This window comes from Tachypleus tridentatus, chromosome 1, assembly GCF_004210375.1.
Source record: "Tachypleus tridentatus isolate NWPU-2018 chromosome 1, ASM421037v1, whole genome shotgun sequence".
NCBI lineage: Eukaryota > Metazoa > Arthropoda > Merostomata > Xiphosura > Limulidae > Tachypleus > Tachypleus tridentatus.
In genome coordinates this window covers 54,236,761-54,258,035 of record NC_134825.1, presented here as the reverse complement: position 1 = coordinate 54,258,035, position 21,275 = coordinate 54,236,761, and the positions used below count along the sequence as shown (strand labels likewise).

The 21,275-nt window shown below is 34.5% G+C and overlaps 1 protein-coding gene across 3 annotated transcripts in view; it reads right to left on the bottom strand.

Annotated features, from left to right (window-relative positions):
* Window positions 1-21,275, bottom strand: part of LOC143249009 (CD109 antigen-like) — a 147,508-nt gene that overhangs the window by 6,865 nt on the left and 119,368 nt on the right. For all 3 annotated transcript variants that reach the window (XM_076498168.1, XM_076498179.1, XM_076498190.1), the window contains exons 25-32: window positions 19,434-19,562; window positions 18,703-18,871; window positions 13,890-14,078; window positions 12,817-12,895; window positions 9,930-10,110; window positions 7,744-7,836; window positions 5,421-5,607; window positions 4,365-4,594 (exon numbers count right to left, since the gene is read on the bottom strand). In XM_076498168.1, coding sequence (XP_076354283.1) covers window positions 4,365-4,594; window positions 5,421-5,607; window positions 7,744-7,836; window positions 9,930-10,110; window positions 12,817-12,895; window positions 13,890-14,078; window positions 18,703-18,871; window positions 19,434-19,562 — 1,257 coding nt within the window. The remainder of the gene's footprint in view (window positions 1-4,364; window positions 4,595-5,420; window positions 5,608-7,743; window positions 7,837-9,929; window positions 10,111-12,816; window positions 12,896-13,889; window positions 14,079-18,702; window positions 18,872-19,433; window positions 19,563-21,275) is intronic.

Genomic DNA, 21,275 nt, shown 5'->3' with positions numbered 1-21,275 from the left:
TTAACGAATTGTTTATGTGCCCATGAATACTGTTTACAAGATTCCTAACAGCGTATGAGCCACATATACACACATTTAAGGAAACATACCGTTTATTTTGTGTTTTGTTTTTGTACAAAGCCACATTAGGCTATCGAGCTCCGGAATGATTTTAGCGTCGCGAGTCCGTAAACTTCCCGCTGTCCCACTAGGGGACAAACTGAGAGTTTTAATACTACAAATTAGTGCTGGGATTGGTTTGTTTTGAATTTCTTGCAAAGCTACACGAGCGCTATCTGCGTTAGCCGTCCCTAATTTGGCAGTGTAAGACTGGAGAGAAGGCAGCTAATTATCATCACCAACCGCCAATTCTTGAGCCACTCTTTTACCAACGAATAATGGGATTAACCATATATTATAACGCCCCTACAGCTGAAAGGGCGAGCATGTTTGATGTGACGAGGATTCGAACCCGCGACCCTTAGATTACGAGTCGAATGCCTTAACCACCTGGACATGCTGGGCCGTAGTGCTGGGGTTTTCTACGTAATGTATACAGTGAGCTATAATAGCAATTATCCGGTAAAAATCGCGAAATATGGTTCAGACCAGCACAGTGAATCAACCTAATGCAGTATGTGCATTCCAGTGACGGTAAACGGTGTACAAATAAATAAGTAATTTAAGATTAATTATCTAAATTTTATGCTAGTAAATATTTTAAGTCATTTGTTCGCTTGTTTTAGCAAAAAACTACACAACAGACTAGCTGCACTCTGTTCATCACGGGGAATCGAATCCAAGATTTTAATTTTATAAATCCGTAATCTTACCACTGACTCACTAGAGGACGCTTCTAAATTAAAACTAAAGTTTTCAACCAGTTTTTTTCAGGCTATTCGTATTTAAAAAAAAATACACAATAAGCAAGCAAGGCATAATGAGCTCATAACAAGAGAGTTTCATACGTTATCTTTAGAAATAAATATTGTCAGTTCACGCTTATTTATTTATCCTGTAAGGTCTTCGTTCCTGGTTTAAATAGATAAAACTATAAGGTGGATAAAAGTAAACATTACTAGAATTTATTACATAGTCAGAATACTTGATACAAAAGTAGCCAGCACACACACAAAACGGAATTACACATTAAAACTCATTCGTTAAATATTTAGCACAGACAGCACATTATATTTAACGTATTTGATACATTTTATTTCATGAAAACATACCCTCACTATTGGCTTTTCTGGAATAAGTCTTGGAAGTGATAGCTACTGAGTAGTTCTGGTAAGAGGACATGACTTTCGTTGATACCTGTTAACTTAATATCTATTGTTCAGATCAGGGTTTAAGCAAAGAGTTTCGAGAGATTTGTGAATTTCTTGAATTAGACTTTAGATAAGTTGGAACAGCCAAAACTTTTTATACTAATCAATAGAAGCCACAAGTAATTAACCGCTGCAAAAGTGCTAAAACCACCAGTGTATCAATAGACTGTTTTTGTGTTTGGCCCTTCCTTGGTAGTAAAGTTCCCTCAGTGGACTTATAAGTTCCCCGTTTGAGGTACTTAATATCTGTATGTTGTAGGTCAGTGAAGTCAAAATACAATGGAATAAGTTTTTAAGATAAATTTTGGTGTGTAACCACAACCTGTTATTCCAACGTTTTAATATCAACATGCTTCTCTGTTTCCTTTACTACTGGTTAAAAATAATAGTTAACAAAGAAATGCATCTTCCAGAAAGTAATACTAATAACCGCGGTATGTTGAAGGTGTCTTTTAAAGTCAAATTTAGATTTGTTGAGCTTAATGACATTGGAAGATGTTCTCTCGCAGACGTGCATTGCAGTCTACAACTCATAATGTTGCTGCAAAGACAAAAAGATGAAGTGCAGCCTGGTACTTCTCTAGTGATATCAACACTTCTTTCGATGATTTAGGACAGAATGAGAGGACATTGAGCCTACGAGCACCCTGTGACCTACTAGAGAGGAAATGACCTCAAGCACCCCTGCTGGTCAGAATCATCACTGCAAGAAAGAAGGGATATGTGGCTGGAAGACACTGCGTACCCACCTGAGTTACGCCCTGGAATATGAAGCCAAACACATTTCTTGATAAAGGTAATAACCACTGGCATAGCTGATAACATTTTGCTTGTTTGTAAAAGCGCTAAACGAGAGCAGCAGTGTTGTGAAAACAAGTTAAAATAATGTTTAAAGGGAAGATTCAGACTGATCATCCAGAGAAAAGAGCATTAATGGAAGCGTGAAGAGAGCTAAAACCTGTGAAAGCATGAGGTAGATATGTATTAATCGAATTCTTTCAGTTTATATAACAAAAAGATCTAATACTAGTTTTGTTGACAGTTGATGGTTGATTTCAGTTGTGATGATTGCTAGGAAAATTGATGTGCCAGTAAGATGAAAGAACATTGCAATGTTTGCTTTAGGAACACTCAGGCTTCGACGTATGGTTAATTTTGTCAAATATTTACCCTCAGAAACTTCTGGAGTACAGTAAGAGATCTGAGATCTGTAAGACATGAGAAACTGAAGTGAACAGCGTATTTGGTCTAATTTGATCTAAGTTATTTTTTGTGTTTATCTAATGTCGTGAGTGTTCTTATCCTTAGACTGAAGTACTAATGTGAAAAGTAATTCAACTCGGAGTATTTGTTTCTTTGTTTAGAATTAAGCACAAAGCCACTCATTGGGCTATCTGTTCCCTGCCCACCACGGGTATCGAAACCCGGCTTTCAGTGTGTAAGTCCGCAGACATACCACTGCGCCACGGGGGGGGGCAACTCGGAGTAACTGATTTGTTATTAATGGATAAAGTCATTGTATAGTCGTCCATATTACTTAGTGGATAAAATCATTGTGCTGTCGTCCTTTATATTTGGTGGATAAAATCATTTTACAGTCAATTCTAGACTTATGGGATAATATTATTGTGCTGTTGTCCCAAGTACTTGGTAGATAAAGACATTTTGTAGTCGACCCATGTACTTGATGGATAGTAATTGTGATGTTGATCCTAGTACTTGGTGTATGGATTGTCATTGTGCTGTTGTTTCAAGTACTTGGTAGATAAAGACATTTTGAAGTCGACCCATGTACTTGATGGACAGTAATTGTAATGTCGATCCTAGTACTTGGTGGATAGTCGTTGTGTTGTCGACCCTAGTGCTTGGTGGATAAAGTCATTGCGCTGTCAACCCTAATACTTGGTGGACAATCATTGTGCTGCAGTCCTTAGTACATGGTGAATAAAGACATTGTGCTGTCGACTCAAGTATTTTTGCTACATTTGATTGTGTGTGTGCGTGTGTATGTATATTTCGCAATTATCAGCGTAAGATGAGGTTGTGGATGATGAATTATGACAAGAATGGCCATTTCTTATGATTTTCGTCTATGCTTGTTTTTATTTTGATGACATTATTTGAACAATTCTGGAACATAAAGAAAATGTCGTTGATACTTGGCTATCTATATGTGTTTGATATTAGTTTAGACCAGTAGGGGAAAAACGTAAGATGTTTTTTTGCTCACGTGACGCTGTTAAAGGGTATATATTTGTAAACGCGTAATTTATTACACAGAGGGACAAAAACTACTCGGATAATGGTTGTGGAATAGAATCTTACCAAATTACGTAACCTGATCTTCACTATTGGTCAAGTAAATTTACGTGAAATGAGTTTTTATATATTGATGGTATTACGTAAATATTAGAGACGATCAACTGAGCATAGATCTTAAATAGTATATAGAAATACTGATAGAGCAGGTAAAGAAAGTACCAAAGACAGAGACATGCTTAATGTCCTCCAGAAGAGTGTCATTACAAGGATATCTTCAATAGGTTTGATAAAACGTTGAAGATGAGTGAAAACATTTATTTAAGCATATATTAAGTGTAAAAAATGAAAAAAGAAGAGCATTAATGGAAATTTGAAGAGAACTAAAACCTGTGAGAGCGTAAGGTAGACATGTATTAATCAAAATCTTTTAGTTTTGAGAACCAAATAATCCAGTCAAAGATTTGCTGACAGTTGGTGGTTGGTTTTAACTGTGACGATTGCTTGGAACTCCACTTTTGATCTTCTTGATTTATGCCTCATAAGTTAATTTATACAAAAAAAACAAGTATTTTTGAACACACTTCTATGTTAAAGATTGTAACAAATAGGGATCTTTCTTCATGAATTTTGAACAACTCATTCGGTTCTGTTTATTTCAATATTTTTTCATTAATCTAATTACGTAATCTGAACTTCATAACGGTTATTGAAACTTTAGTTGCAAGCTGCTTACAGACCTAAAGTTGATACAAGTTATATCAAGTAACCACTAGGTTAAACTGGTGTACTTACCTGAGTAGAACCCCAGCCGCCATCATGTAATCTCTGAGCGACAAGCCATCTCACGATATCTGTTTGGATGACAGCTTGCCTGGCAACATGAACCAAGAGGCCATACGCTGTCGTCAACACATTCGAAGCCTCGTGCTTGTGAGGTAGTTTAGGTAAAAGGTATGGCCGGTTGTTTGCAATCGTGGTTAGAGGAGGGGGAACAGGTTCCCTTGTCCAATATTTCATGCCATCTTTAATTAACAGAATAAAAACTACTCTTATTTCTGTATCGCTTATCATTATTTTTCTCTGTTATAGATGAAGTAAAATGTATGCAGGTATCCTGACAAAAATGTGAGACTACTTTGCTAGCAACAGATTTATGTAAACTAGTCCTTAAGATGCCTTACAGCTTCAGAAGAAAGTCATGAATATATTAACATTGTTTATGCTGCAGTAATTCTTCTTGTTTATAATATTTTAACCGGATAATGATACTAATTACATGATATAAATATGAACTACTTTCAAGCGCTTTGTTGAATTACAGCTCAGCATGCATTAATTATAAAGACAATAATTTAAACTCACTATATACAGCTTCATTTCAGGATATAATGACGAATTGTTCCTGTATATTTTGTATTGCTCGCACTGTATCATGATGTTAACTGAAACATGCTTGAATATGATCTTAGTTTTATGTGTAGTTAGCCCACAGTATAGGCAGAACCAAAACAAAAAAAAAAAAAAAAACCGTTTTAAAGTTATAGTTATCATTTTGTTTCCTTAAAAAATTATCTTAGTTATTCTAAAATATAGTTAACTTTATTTATAATACATAAATCAACGAAAAGGTATGACATAAGCACTACGATTCTCACCACTCTTTTTCTTTGTTGTTGTTGTTTTATACACGAACAAAAATTTTATAAACGTATTTGATAATAAAAGTTATTTTCAATCCACTAATGTAAACTTATATGAAAATCATCTTAAAGATCACAGTCCCAGTTTCTTTCAAATTGGTTGAAATACAAGATTCCAAAACATTTCCAGAGTAATTCCGTCTCTTACTTGATTCTCTCATCCTCCAATCCAGCATGTTAAAGGCTTCTCCTCCATTGTTGCTATTGGTTAGGGTTAAAGCATATGTTACGATAGCCAATACGAAAGGGTCGTCATAATTCTTGATAACGTGAAGTGTTCTTTCCAGATATCTTTGTGCTGCAGTTCTACTAGTTATTGCCCTGGCCCCGAGTTGCTGCATGAAATCAAGTATAGAAAAAACAACAACAACATAACAAGTTTTCATCAGATGCTACACAATCTATCATTAGATGTTGCCATTGAGGAAGGAACCTGCTACACTCCATACGTTTTTCACAAATTATTCTAGTACTGAAGAAACAATGCATACTTACAGAAATTAGAATTTACAGTATTATTATTTAGGCATAAGAACAAAGAACAGTGTGGCAAGCTGGATCTAAATTTGTTGACGGATAGCGAGATTCTCTATTTCATTCCCACAAAAGAGAGAAAAAGGAAAAAAAAAATCTTAGAGAGAAGGCATTAAAAACTACTTTGAACTTACTTGTTACCTCTTGGTAATTCATGATGAAATTCCTTTTACGCGTGTAAATTGAACGTTCAGATTTGTTAGGGTCGTAGTAAAATATCAAATAAAGGTCAGGGATCATAAAAACCAGTCGATATTGGTTTACTTTACTGTTTCTAAAGTAATGTTCTTCAAACCTACTATAATGTCGTCTTCACGTTGAAGAAACAAATAAGAACTCCCAAAAGAACTATAAAGTTTACATAATTTGAGATAACTCAAACACAAAAATTATTTGTAACGTTTACATATTCTTAATGGCAGGAAACCCACTTGAAATAAAAATGTATCTCAGAACAGCTGGTATTGGTATCAACACTTTTATTGATAAGCAGAGAACAACGTTTCGACCTTCCTAGGTCATCTTCAGGTTAACCTGAAAAAGTGTTAATACCAATACCAGCTGTTCTAAGATACAAAAGTTTACGCATGTTTCCAAATCCTAACTTCCGAATTGCATTTTTTATATTCCTTTTTTTTAAGTTTGTGTTCAAGTTATTCATGACAGTTGATCCTTAACTGTAATAATATATTTGAGAATGAAAAGTCCATATGATGAACTTAGCTCTTATTAGTTATTTTTACTTAGGAACCATTAAAAGGAATATATGATGCAAATTATAAGTACTGTATCCCATGAAATTTAGTTGTTAATTTTACATGAAATAAAAAATAACTTTAATTATCATTTCTCACAAGGCTGACATCTGTAATAACCGATGCGTGGCAATTAATGTGTTTTTCTTATAGTAAAGCCACATCGGGCTATCCGCTGAGCCCACCGAGGGAAATCGAACCCCTGATTTTGGCGTTGTAAATCTGTAGACTTACCGCTGTACTAGTGAAGGTTCGTTTTGTTTTAATTTCGCACAAAGCTACTCGAGTCCCTAATTTAGCAGTGTAAAACTAGAGGGAAGGCAGCTAGTCATCACCACCCACCGCCAACTCTTGGGCTACTCTTTTACCAACGAATAGGGGGATTGACCATCACATTATAACGGCCCCATGGCTGAAAGGGCGAGCATGTTTAGCGCAACGGGGATGCGAACCCGAGATCCTCAGATTACGAGTCGCACGCCTTAACGCGCTTGGCCATGCCGGGCCATACTAGTGAAGGACATTTAAATAACAATTAAGTTCATTTTCAGTCTAACTAGACCAATAAAATATGAAACAAAACTGACTTTATCTAAATAAAACAGATACAGTTTGAAAAAAAACAAAACAATAATAACACGCATTTAACCAAAACATACCTCACCATTTGAAATTGGTATTACCTAATTGCATAAAAATTATCAAGTAATTTATTCAGAAAAAAAACCTCTTACTAATTAGCACCTGAATGTTTATTTATTTGGAGTTAAGATCTGAAGAGTATCTCGTTCAAGCTGATTGAGTAACTTGTATAAGTTTTAAGTTTTCGTGAGAAGTTACGGCTGATTTATATTTTCTGTAGTCTATACAACCGTGTTTTTTGTAAAATGTTTCAGTTAGTTTGTATAAACTATAAACTATACAACAATGCAGCCAAATATTTTTTCTATTTTTTTATGTAGAGATCAATCCACATTTAACTTTTGCTCGGCAAAGTTTTAACGTTTTTTTCATTTCTTACCCACCCAAATTCTTCACTTCCGCCACAGTTAATTAGAACGTTTCATTTCTTACCCACCCAAATTCTTCACTTCCGCCACAGTTAATTAGAACGTTTCATTACTTACCCCCACCCACATTCTTCACTTCCGCTAGAGTTAATTAGAACATTTCATTACTTACCCCACCCAAATTCTTCACTTCCACCAGCGTAATTAGAACATGCGCTGTTAACGAAATTTTCTTGCAGCTAGCCATGTCACCAAGCCTTTCACTCTATATAAGAATTTACAATTATGAATTTTTCTATGTAAGGGTTTGCACAAAGCGTTAGAACTAGAAAACACTTTTCGATAAGACTTAAATTTATTTCTTCTACTTTTAGAATATACACTTTCTTAAGCAGTTCATAAATACACACAAATATAAAAAGTTTTAGTTATTGGTCGACAAAATAACTTTGATAGCAATAAAAAATATAGCAATGTTTTCTAGAAAATTTTTATTGCTAGCAATATAGCAATTATAAAAAATAAAGAAACCATCTTGTGATAACAGTTGGTTAATAGATACATAAACTCCAAAACAGCTTATATTCAAACAAGTGTAGCGTATTCAAAATAAGTTAACGGAAGTGATGCATCTACTCTTAAAAAGAAAAAACTCAACACTTTTCAAAAGATAGATTTTCTACGGCTTTCTTTTATTAAGAGTAAAATGAACCTGAACCATAAATTTAATGGATATTCTTTCTATCAACAGCAACAACACTGCTTTGTTGGATCAACTTAGCAACATAAAAAACGTGCAAGCTCTTTTGTTGTGATGGGGCTGTTTATTGGTAGTGGAATTAACCCTCATAATATGAAAACAAACATTTTGTTGTTATGTGGAAGGCGCGACAATGATTTCTTTATGAAAATATTTGTTTGCTTGCTTGTATCTTAAGGGCAAAGATACACAACGTAGTACCTGCGTTGTGTTCAGTGTAGGTATTGAATACATATTTTTAGCTTTTGCACCCTGAAGCTTATCGCTCAGCCACCAGGGTCATAAAAAGAAAAGTAGGTTGAACCTAAAGGAAATCACGAGCAGGTAATATAATCGAAATGAAGAAAAGGGCCAGTTTCCGAAAAAAAAAAAAAAACAAACAAACAATGGATTGAAAAAAGGAAATTAATACATTTTACGTGCAAATATATATTGAAATGATAAAATGAAGACAACTAATGAGCACACCCCACTACAACTCTTCAGCTACACTTTATCAACAAGTAATGGGATTAATCACAACATTATAACACCCCCATAAATGAAAAAGCGAGCATGTTTTGGAAAAGGATTCGAATCTACAAATCGCAAATACCCTAATCATCAGGGTATGCCAGGTCATCACCTTTTTGTAAAAATAAAGACAAATAATTATAGTTAGAATTAAGAATAACAAAAATGTTCTTTTATGAAAAAATAAACCTAAAAATCGTTTATTTGTTGTCTTTAAACAAAACTTACAAAATGTGTTATCTGTGCTGGACTCACCGTAGGTATCGAAACCCAATTTGTGCAATGATAAGCCCTCGGACTTACCGTTGAGCAATCACAGGACCAAGAAACTGTTCATATTTTGTAAATAACTGACAAAAAAAAAGAGAGAAAAAACAGAATAGATACAAGAAGCTGGAAAGATCGATTAAAGAGTGTGTGTGTTTGTGAGTGTGCCTTTTCTTACAGCAAAGCCACATCGGGCTATCTGCTATGCCCACCGAAGGGAATCAAACCCCTCATTACAGCATTGTAAATCCGAATTCTTACCATTGTCCCAGCGGGAAACCAATTAAAAGCTGCGAGTATTAAAATGTGAACGTCCTTTGATTTTATTTTCTTTATTCTTAAATGTACAGGCCTAGCATGGTCAGGTGGTTAGGGCGCTCGACTCGTAATCTGACTGTCGCGAATCCGAATCACCGTCACATCAAACACGTTCGCTTTTTTCAGCCATTGGGGGAGGAGTCGTATGCTTTGGACACGATAAAGCATTCTGGAATGGAAAATACGTTGCAAGACTGTTATCAAGAAGTGTAGTCGTCAGGTAACGTATGAGTAAATATGGCTATATGGAGTGCCATAACGTAATGAGGCTGCAAAATCGTATGATATAACGTACTTAACACTCTGTAGAACAAGTCATGTAGCTCACACAATCTGCTTCACAATCTAGGTTATGTGGTCTTTTATTTATTAATATAACTTACTCACACATCATGGGTTAATAATTTTGTAACATCATAATTTCGTGTTTATATACTATTGTTTTCCCTTCAATTCCGAACTAACTTAATCTGTATATGTAGTTCCTTTCTCTTACTTACTTTCAATTTCATTTTGTTGCCATAAGGAATGGATTCTGTTTCTGTAAACGAGCCATCTGGTGACTGATAATTCAACAACCACTTGACAGCTTTGGCAATAACTCTAGGATCGATGAAAAGGAAGTTTTTCCACTCATCAATCGTTGCTTTGTGAAAAACTTGAACGCAAAACGCGGTTAGCCTAGTAAACAATAGAACTGTCACACACACACGTTTGAACATAATGACATTTAAGATATTCAAACCCGAAGTTTATATTTTAGGAGATAATAACATGAAAAGAGATGTTATTATTTCTTCTTTCCTTTTTTTAAATTTACATTTGTTACTATAACTAATAGTATATTGACAAAACTGACGTAATTTGATACTAATATTCAAGATCTGGCATCATATTATTGTGTCTTTCCACAACAAGTTAAGCCTAAAAGTATACTAAGTTTCGTTTTGGCTCCCATACACTGGATAGATCATTGATATATTTAACACGACCTCTAGTCCCGCTGTTTTAACATGTGCTCAAACAAACAAATAAATAAAAATATTATGTTTGATACATTTTTTAGTGTGTTATAAATATAATTAAATTGTGTATTACAGAAAACTAATTTCACAAAATAAAACATAGAAAGCTATCAAAAGAAACGTAAATATATCATTTGAAGTTTTAAACACTGATAAGAAAGGGTACATTTAAAGTATTTTGTTTAATGAATGTGTAAGTGTTACAGACAATGACTGTTTAGATATATTTCTTTCTAAAAACTTGAAGTTGTGAGACAGATACGACAACCTAACATCACTTTTCTGTAAACTTCTAGCACGTAAGGCATATGAGATACTGATTTCTTTGTTCATGCACAAATTACAGTAATACTTAAAATGACGAATAGACTGGTAAAGACGGCAGCTTCCTGTTGTATAAAACAACAACAGGAAGATGGAAGACTTTCGAAACGTCGTCCTCTATATTTGTGTTTTTACAAAAGCAGCTGTTGCCCATTTCTGTTTACTCATCATACATAACCTGTCTGAACAATATATCAAATAACATTTATATTGTTATAAGAACATATTTAATGAGTATAATGACTCTTTAATAGAAAGCTACAATAGGTACTTAAACCTTTGGAAATAACACTAACGATTCTTTAAGTAATAACAACCAGATGGGGTATCCAGCCCCTGGACAGAAGTTATGTTATTCATGATTAATGAAAGGTTATCATGGGACATGAAAAACTGCTTCCCTTATATTTAGTTATAAACTACGACCATGAAAACTGCAAACAACAAAATGTGAAATTTCACTTTTGAGTGTTTTTTCTCCGCATGGCCCCAATAAATATTCATGTCACACTTGGTGAAGTTTCATCAACAAGAGTTGAAGTAGTGGTAAAAAACACAAAAAATTATATGTACCCATTCATGGATCTATATTAAGTTTGGCAAAGATACTTTCACACCTTTCAGGGTAGTTACATGAACATACAATATACGAGGTCTGTTCAAAAAATACGCGGAATGTTTGAATTGCGCGGCTCCAGTTGGTTCCAGGGGAATCCGCTTGGTGTCGCTAGGTTCGCACAGATCAGCTGATTACGACGCCATTTCCCGATTGCAAATATCTTCAGTTGTGTATTAGCTACGCGGTTTTAAGTGAAGTGCGATTTTTTTCGTTTGGCGGATTTCAGAATGAATGACCTGAAGGAGCAACGACTTGCTGTGAAATTTTGTGTTAAACTTGGAAAATCTGCGACTGAAACTTTTGCTATGCTTAACACGGCTTACGGTGATGTTGCTATGAAGCGTACGGCATGTTTCAAGTGACATGAACGGTTTAAGGATGGTCGACAGTCCATTGAAGATGATGAGCGTCCTGGACGTCCTTCCACGTCAACTGACGATCCACACGTCGACAAAATCAACACCCTGGTGCGAGCAAATCGACGTCTGACTGTCAGGGAGCTTACTGAAGAGTGTGGGATATCAGTTGAATCTTGTTACGAGATTTTGACCGAAAAATTGAAAATGCACCTCGTTGCTGCGATATTTGTGCCTCAGAACTCGTGAGTTTTTGGCCAAACACTCGATCACTGTTCTTCCCCCCCTACTCACCTGACCTTACTCCTTGCGATATTTTTTTGTTCCCCAAACTCAAAAGACCCTTGAAAGGAGGAAGATTTGAGACGATTCCCGAGATTAAGGCAAATGCGACGAAGGAGCTGGAGGACATTACAAAAAAAGCGTACCAGGACTGTTTCAACAAGTGGAAACACCGTTGGGATAAGTGTGTGCGTTGGGGAGGAGAGTACTTTGAAGGGGTCCTAGACCTGTAACTTCTAAATAAAGTACATTTTGTTTTATGACGTCAGTCCGCGTATTTTTTTAACATCCCTCGTATAGCACTATTATATTTATATAGATACGTTCTTCAGTATATCGTGGAATTAAATGGACAATATATTCACATCTAAAGAACGACCATATTTATGTATTTCATTCGTCATGACTATACATAACTAGAATTTTGCTTGACAACAGAATGTATTTTACAATAAGCAAAAGCCTACGTTTTGTAAAAAACACCGACTTTTTACACAGCCACAGAGAATTTTAAGACTTACCATGTGTTTCTCTTATATCAAAACCACATCGGGCTATCTGCTGAGCCCGCCGAAGGGAATCGCATCCCTCATTTTAGCGTTGTAAATCCGTAGACTTATCGCTGTACCAGAGGGGACTAAGACTTACCATACAATCATTTTTATAAATATTATTTATTTCTAGTGGTTTCTAAAACAACGGGGAGACATATTCCAAATACCACTTGGACATAATTTAAGCAAAGAACATTTATGTTACAAACGGATGTTTTAACACTTACCAAACACTGGGCTTGCTATTCCAAGGAAACATTTTAAACGATCCATCTTCATTTCGATAGCTTAGTTGATGCTGATAACCTGGCGACCAAAATGGGAGTAAAAATTATTTACCTATTTTGCGTAAGAGTTGTTATGTTATTCATATCTAATATAACTCACTATATGCATTTAGGGACAGTTATTTGTTGTTAAGTACAAAGCTATACAATAGACTGCCTGTGCTCACCACGAAACTTAGTTTTTAGCGATATAAAGCTTCAGGCTTACCACTGAACCACAGGTAAGTGCACGTTGAGAGATAACCTTTTATTTTTATGCTATAAATGTCAAAGCAATATCATCGGTAGAAAATAAATTATGATAAAGGTTTTAAAAGAAACACATAAAACGAAATCTTTAGTTCATTATAATCTTTAACTTGTGAAACAAAATAGTCTAAACTGAAATCGCTTGGACAGTTTATTGAGGGCTAGCACTAATTAACAGCGACAGAAGACATACAACAAAAATACTGTAATTTCTAGTTCACATGTAAAAGTCCGAAATATTTTTCTCTATCCAGTTTTTAGCTTAGCTGTCAAATCCAACAATATTTGTATTGTAGAGAACCTTTTTTAATAAAGGATAAACCCCGACAGAGATAACTCACTTCTGCGAAAATAAATTAATATTTTGTGTGAAGCCCCTTAGCGTAATTTTTTACATTTTTTTGGTATAACAAAAACAACAAATAATTAAACCCTATTTTCTCTCGGTTTCGAACGCCTAGTAATAGTGTTTGTATATAGACATATGTAAATACTCTTATTAGTTTTCATATATATGAAACTAAAGCAAGTGCTTCATTATGAGATAAAGTACAATGTCCTTCTCAATAGCCTTAATATAATTACAGAATTAATTTGCTAATACATTCTCAACCTGCTATATGTAACCATTTTTTTTATTAATATAAGTTTCTACATGCATCAAAAGATACATGTCAACAAACTATTTCTCACTTCCCAGGAAGAATATATTTAAGAATACGCTACATTTGGTTTATTATTTTGGTAAAACGTTTACGACTCACCCAGATTTAGGTAGTGAATGACTTTTCTCTCTAGTTCTGATGTCTTCTGGTTAGTCTGACGTAGGTATAAAAGAATGTATAAGTTAGCAGCAAAATTGAACATATTTTGTTCTCCACCATCGGAGGGCTTTCGGAACAGAGTCGTTGTATTCACTGGTATAGTCGGGAAAATAGGGCCTACAACATCTCCTGAATGAAACAGAAACACAAGTTTTAATATTTGTCAAATTTCAGTTTTCTTTGTAATAACAAAGTCGGAGAGTACTTAGATATGGAGCATGCTAATAAAAATCTTTATTAGGAGAAGGCTTGCAAGTTGAACTGTGTCAATATAATGTACTAGCAATAGTTAGTATATATATATATATATATATATATATACAGTAACTGACTTAAAATCCTCTTGCAAAGCGGTTTGAAATAGCGATATTTTGGAGTTAATGTTTGTTTTACTAATATGGCATTTAAAAACTTGAAGAGCAGTATTAAAAGGTTAGAATATAACGTAACTAAGTTTTATCACATATTCTTTTTCAGTGATAAGAACAGTTATGCCATTAAAACTTTCCATGGAATTTTTGAACAGATATATAAAGTGAGTCTAAATAGTAATGATATGTTTGTGTCTTTTGATATTGTATCGCTATTGACAGCTTTCAATTGTTTTTAAGACAAATTACGTGTAAATAACGTACCAGTCGTCGAAATTTAAACACGAACTAAAACTTGTGTGAGAAATCGTCTTTTCAATTTCATACTAAGATCTAGCTATGGGTTTTCCCATTATCTCCTTTGCTACGTGATGTTTTCCTGGATAGGTTTGAGAGTGATACTTTACAGAATGCCAAATTTAAACCGGAATTATGGATTAAGTAAGTCGATGAATGTGTGTATTTTCTTACAACAAACCACATCGGACTATCTTTTGAGTCTACCGAGGTGAATCGAACCCCTGATTTTAGTGTTGTAAATCCGTAGATTTACCGCTGTACCAGCAGGGTACAAGCATATCGATGACACGTTTGTGCTGTGGCTTAATGAAAAAGAGAACTTATGAGAGTTCGCCGATTATTTAAACAGCCTCGAATCTTCTATTCTGTTTACTCACGAAATAGTACAAAACAACAGTTTGCCTTTTTGGATGTACTTGTTTAGGAAAATAACAATAAGTTAGAAACTACGGTCTAACGTAAACCATTTTCTATAATCATGTTGCCACAGCAAGAATCATGTCATCCAAAATTGCAAAAAAAACCGTTAGCTTTTTACTATTATGTTTACAGGATTTTAAAACAATGTTCTAATTCAGTATATTTAAACAGTTAATTGTTACTTATTGAACACTAGCGTAAAAGCCTCTCAAAAATGATGGAAACCACTGGAAGCCAAAACTATTCAGTATAAAACTGTAAAAATGCAAACGAAATAAATAAACGAAAATAAAACTTACTTTCCAAGGCATGATCTGACATGGCCATATGGCTAGGGTGCTCGACTCACAATCTGTGGATCGCGGGTTCAAATCCCCCGTTCCATTAAACATAATCGTCCTTTCTACCGTGAGGCTCATATTATAATTTTATGATCAATCACATTATTGTTTGGTAGAAGAGTAGCCCAAGAATTGGAAGTGGGTGGTGATGACTGCTGTATTGGGACCATATAGTGCAGTTAGCCCTTGTGGAACTTTGCGAGTCCAAACAAATCAAACTTTTAACCAAGAATATGCTACATACTGGTCCTGAAACAATAATATATAACTAGTAAACATGTTACACATCGATATCTTTGGATAAAAGACCAAGTGATCGCATACACACCTGTTCTTCTTCTCGTGAGATAAAGTCGTCCTCTTTCCACCATTATTGTTATCTTTAGTCTGTTTTAATAAAGACGTTTCTGTTATAATATCCAAGCATAGAGTTTCGTTACATTTTTATTTATTTTTCAAAAGCGTTTTAAAGGAGCGAAAATCACTTCCGTGTCTTCGACCACGGGAGTTTTCGCGGCTCTCCTGTTCCTTGGTTGACATCATAATGATGTGGGTGATGTGGTGTCACACACATAGAGACATGTCTGATCTCATCCTTCTTGACAGGCTTTCATATAGCAGAAATAAAGACAACATTTAGGAGCTAAAGTTATCGACTTAATTCACCTAAAATGGAAACAGGCGATGAAAAGAGGAAATATTACATAAGAAAAAGTAGAATTAGACTTGTTTACATCACGAAGTTATGCTAACATGACGGACTGTCTGACCAATTGACACTAGTCGTTTATGATTATCGTTATCTATATATCTATATTTCATCAGTGAGTGACCGATTAAGCAGGTGGGTGTCAAATCTAATTTGTGTCTTAGGTTTGACTTCCTTGTCCATGAAAGGCCATTTTTTGAGTTCGGAAAACGTTTTCTGGAGTAACTCGACGCTTTAACAAGGATACATTTTCAAACTTAGAAAAAGAGACAATTGTTTTGTACATATTAGTCTAAATTGATTGATTGATTGATTGGAATGAAGCACAAAACTACACAATGAGCTGTCTGTGCTCTTCTCACCACGAATACTGAAATCCGGTTTTTAGCGAAGCAAGTCAGCAGACATACCACAGTTTCATTTGGGGACGTTTAGTTCAAATATATCTTTAATATTCGATCCATCTTAAACTACTCGCTTCTTATTTATAGGAAGCCAAACTAATTAGATTATGTAATAAGTTGCTATGACGGTGTTTGTTTTGAATTTCGCGCAAAGCTACTCGAGGGATCTCTACGCTAGCCGATCCCTAGTTTAGTAGTGTAAGACTAAAGAGAAGGCAGGTAGTCATCACCACCCACCGCCAACTCTTGGGCTACTCTTTTACCAACGAATAGTGGGATTGGCTGTCACATTATACCGCTCTCACGGCTGAAATGGCGAGCATGTTTGGTGCGACGGAGATTCGAACCCGCGACCCACAGATTACGAGTCGAGTGCCTTTACCACTTGGCCATGCCAGACCGCTATGACAGTGCGTGACCGAGAGACAGACAGACAGATACTGTATTTCATAGTGTCAGGTATAGCGTTGTATAAAGATTTATCGCCTCATATTCTTGACAGAGCCTTGAGAAAATTTAACAAAATAAATGTTGAACAAAAAGTAAACAAAAAACCGGGTAAAATAAAGAAATATTTTTTTACCATTCATCCCAGGTTTATACTGTCAAATTTATCATGAATTAGAAAATAACTTATTGTCATTTACAGACCATTGAATAAAATTAATTAAATAATAAAACCTAAAGATGAAATGAATCTAATGGAGAAAACGGGTATAAGGTTCAGTGTGAATGTGGTCGTACATAAATTGGTCAAATTACAATAAACGTAAAATTTAGAATAAATAAGAAAGAGGGAAAATTCTGAATAAACTGTACATATAAATTATACTGAACATATTAACCAGTGGGGAAAAAAAATGTTATTTTGGCTCCACTGAATGATGTAATTGCTAGAAACATTACATAAACCATTTAAATAATAAAACTCAGCAAAATCAACTTGGTCTTTAGTAAGGGATCCTAGATGGGATGGCGATAAATCTCGGATTTACAACCATAAAATCAGGGATTTGATTTCCCTTGGTGGACACACTAGATAGGCCGATTTGGCTTTGCTGTAAAAATACACACACTCTTAAATAAGAATAACGGGTAAGAAAATCATAAAATATGCAGATGGTACGACCATCTTTCTCAGATGGTACGACCATCTTTCTCAAACTGTGAGCTAGTAGTCTTATGATCATGGCTGTCGTAGTTATGTAGCACAGACTTACTGTTTTTGGCACTTCTAAAGATTCCATGAAACATGTATAATGACTTTTACAGTCGTTGATCTGTTTAAATAAACATTTTAATTATTTATCATAAAACGCAGTTTAAAAGCAGTTCAGATACATTTAGATAATTGTCATAGGCTGGCCAAGGCACAGTGTGGGCTTTACTTGTCTTATACAACTGATGAAAATGGCGTTGGTGCAGCATGGCAAATTATCACGTTGAAATATAGATAGTCGTTTATTACAGGACTGCATCAAGGCAGGCAGTGCCACATTGATCAAGCAGTAAAAGTTCCTTTAACCATTAATGGGGAAAATAGTTTAAAGAAACTAAAATAAGACGATGCCATGAAACTACATCCAACACTCTTACACTACAGTAATATCCTAACAGTTTATCTAACTCAAAACCTTACATTCTAAGAAAATAATAAATAACGCACTTCTACATGATTGTTTAATATTGTTTTTCATTTCGATTTCAATGCTCAAAGTGTAGTCTAAACTCAGATAGATAATTGACAATAAAAGCTTGTAGGTTACACACTTTACTTCAAAATAAATAACACAATGCATCTTGGCCCACATTCCCAAGTTTCAATAAAGTTGTGGGTAATTGATTTTGTTCAATACGTGTGGGGTGGACTCAGCAGATAGCCCAATGTGGCTTTCTTATAAGAAAAACACACACATAATACGTGTGTTTATATTTAAAACAGTACAAAGTGGCCTAAAGTTTTGAACTCACGTAAATGCCATAGATAATAAAATGCATGATCAATGTAGTTACACTACAAAACATTCAAAGTTTAGATGAAATAAACAATGTTTAATATCAATTAACATATCCAGTTGTCTTCTATTTTTCCAGCCTTTTAAAAACTTTATGATTAAATGAGCGGAGGCGTTCTCAAATACTCATACTATATTGTTCATTGTTCAAACAATTGACACTGTTTTATGAATGGAAAATAAGTTCACTTACCCGAAAATGTCAATTTCAGTTTATTTGAGCCAGGGATATAGAGCTGTTTATTTTGACCAGAATGGAATGGTGTTTTACTTATGTTACTGTCCAAATACTTGAAGAGGTAAGCGCCTTGAGTTAGATCAAGCAACAGAGAGATATGACGAAGTTGAACTATTCCATTTGGCTAAAATATAAATATAAATAAATAAATATATATATATATATATATATGTGTGTGTGTGTGTGTAGGTATTAACGCTTTGGAGCTGTATGTCTGCTTATTGAAAACAGTTAATATCAAACTAATAATTTATTCCTCCTAGTTTTAGATCAGTGATATCAAAAATTTGTTATTATTAGCTGTGATCAAGTTAGGTAACTTAACCATATCTGATTTTATATAATAATGTGTACCATAGATGTTCTTCAAAATGAAATATAATATGATGTGATGTGCTTTGTCTTAACCAGTAAATTAGGGTTAACAAAATATGTAACTTCAAAAAATAATCGATTCTATGATAAATAATGCTGAAACAACCGAATTGTTTCAAAATATTGTAAGCTGGGTCTTTATATCATATACACATATAAGGTTGTTATAACTCGAACCCAAATTATTTTATTTATAACCGTTTTTCTGCAACAGAACATTTTAGGAAAGCAAAAGCTTAACATTTATAAAGGTTAGACTAACAATTTTCACAAATAATGACAAGGTTCTATTTATTTTTTGCTATACTCACTTCTACTAGAATGCTGCGACTGATAATCTCCTTGAAATCCTGTGTTTTTGCCATAACAGTAACATTTGTGTGTCCTAATCGGACAGGCACTATTGGCAGGTACGCTACCTCGGAGTTTTCAGGAGGAATCTTAAGAAATTATAAGAAAGCTATAATTAGGACTTTAATCTCCTTTTAGATAAAATGTAAAATATTTCAAATAAAACAAAACGCTGAATATGAGCCATTTTTTTCTTAAATCTTAGAAACTAGAAATAATTGCGAATGGGGTGCTGTGGTCGAGATGTCTTTTTATTCAGCTTACGTGACGAAAAATAATTAAGATAGGTGAACCGTTCTGTCGAACTGGTAGTCAGTTTAGTCATAGATCAAAAAAGAAGCTCATAACGTGTATTTTGTAAGCGATTAGATACAAGTTTTCTTTTTTGGTTACAATAGTAAAGTATGTTAAAATACACAAAACTACTAGAACTGTTAGAAAAATCTACTAGAAAAGAAAGTCTTCACATTTAAGCCCGACATGGCCAGGTGGTTAAGGCATTCGACTCGTAATCTGAGGGTCGCGAGTTCGAATCCCCGTCGCACCAAACATGTTCATCCTTTCAGCTATGGGGGCGTTATAATGTTCGGACAATCCCACTATTTGTTGGTAAAAGAGTAGCCCAAGAGTTGGTGGTGGCTGGTGATGATTAGCTGTCTTCCCTCTAGTCATACACTGCTAAATTAGGGACGGCTAGTGCAGATAGCCCTCGAGTAACTTTTCATGAAAATCAAAAACCAAGCCGATCACATATACATTTTAAGTATATGCAGATAGAATTTCCAAGTTCGTAAAACTAATATATATGCTTTGGATCAAGAAGTAAAGTGAAGAAAACAATTTATTAATACATAACTGGTTTCATCAGATACAAAGAAGGTAGGCTACTGGTTGTGGTGGCAAAACCATTAAAATATTTTGTGTTAATTTTATTTTCATTATAACTTGACTATCACACGCTCAGCTTACATCCTTCTTCGTCCTTTATTGACCTAGAAACTGTGTCCATAGACACAGACCTGTAGAATAATCAGTTTAAATATAAAACAGCTTCCATTTACTTTGGTAAATTAGGCATTAAAAACACACTTCACACTTTTGTAGCTAAAAAATAATATAAATAAAAATACGAGGAAAACAAGCTCTTAATTGGTATGCCTGCTCAGGTACTACTTTACTGGATATTTCGACATTTTGTTCATAACAAAGTATTTAAAGACAAAAAAGCTCTTTGTCCATCCAGACTGTCCCATCCACTAAATTTATATATATATATAGATAGTCCTTATTAATTATAAACCATTACATTAAACCATTTCACATTTACAGGTTCCACCACATCTAAAGAGATCCATTTAAAACGTCAACTACCCTCTTAGAAAAATAAAACTCTCTTATTTGAAGATGACCTCTAACCTACCAAAACTGATAATTATGACCCCTAGTTCAACCATTTCAACCATTAAGTATAAAAAGATTTTGTATCGATACTATAAATTCTTAAACATTTCAAACAGACCTCCTATAACTCTTCAGGAATCTCATTCTGTTCTCGTATGACAATCTTTCTGACTAAAGTATTATTCTATTAAACCTTTCTCTGAACCCTCGCCAACAATTCATTATCCATCCTTAGGTACAGAGCTCAAACTAGAACATAATAATTTACACGTGCACTAAAAATGATCTATACAATGGAATTATAATATCTTTAGACCTCCATTCAATGTTTTTGTGTGTATGCAATCTAAAATCCTATCTGTCCTACCACTAGCAACAGTACTCTGCTTGGATAGCTTAAT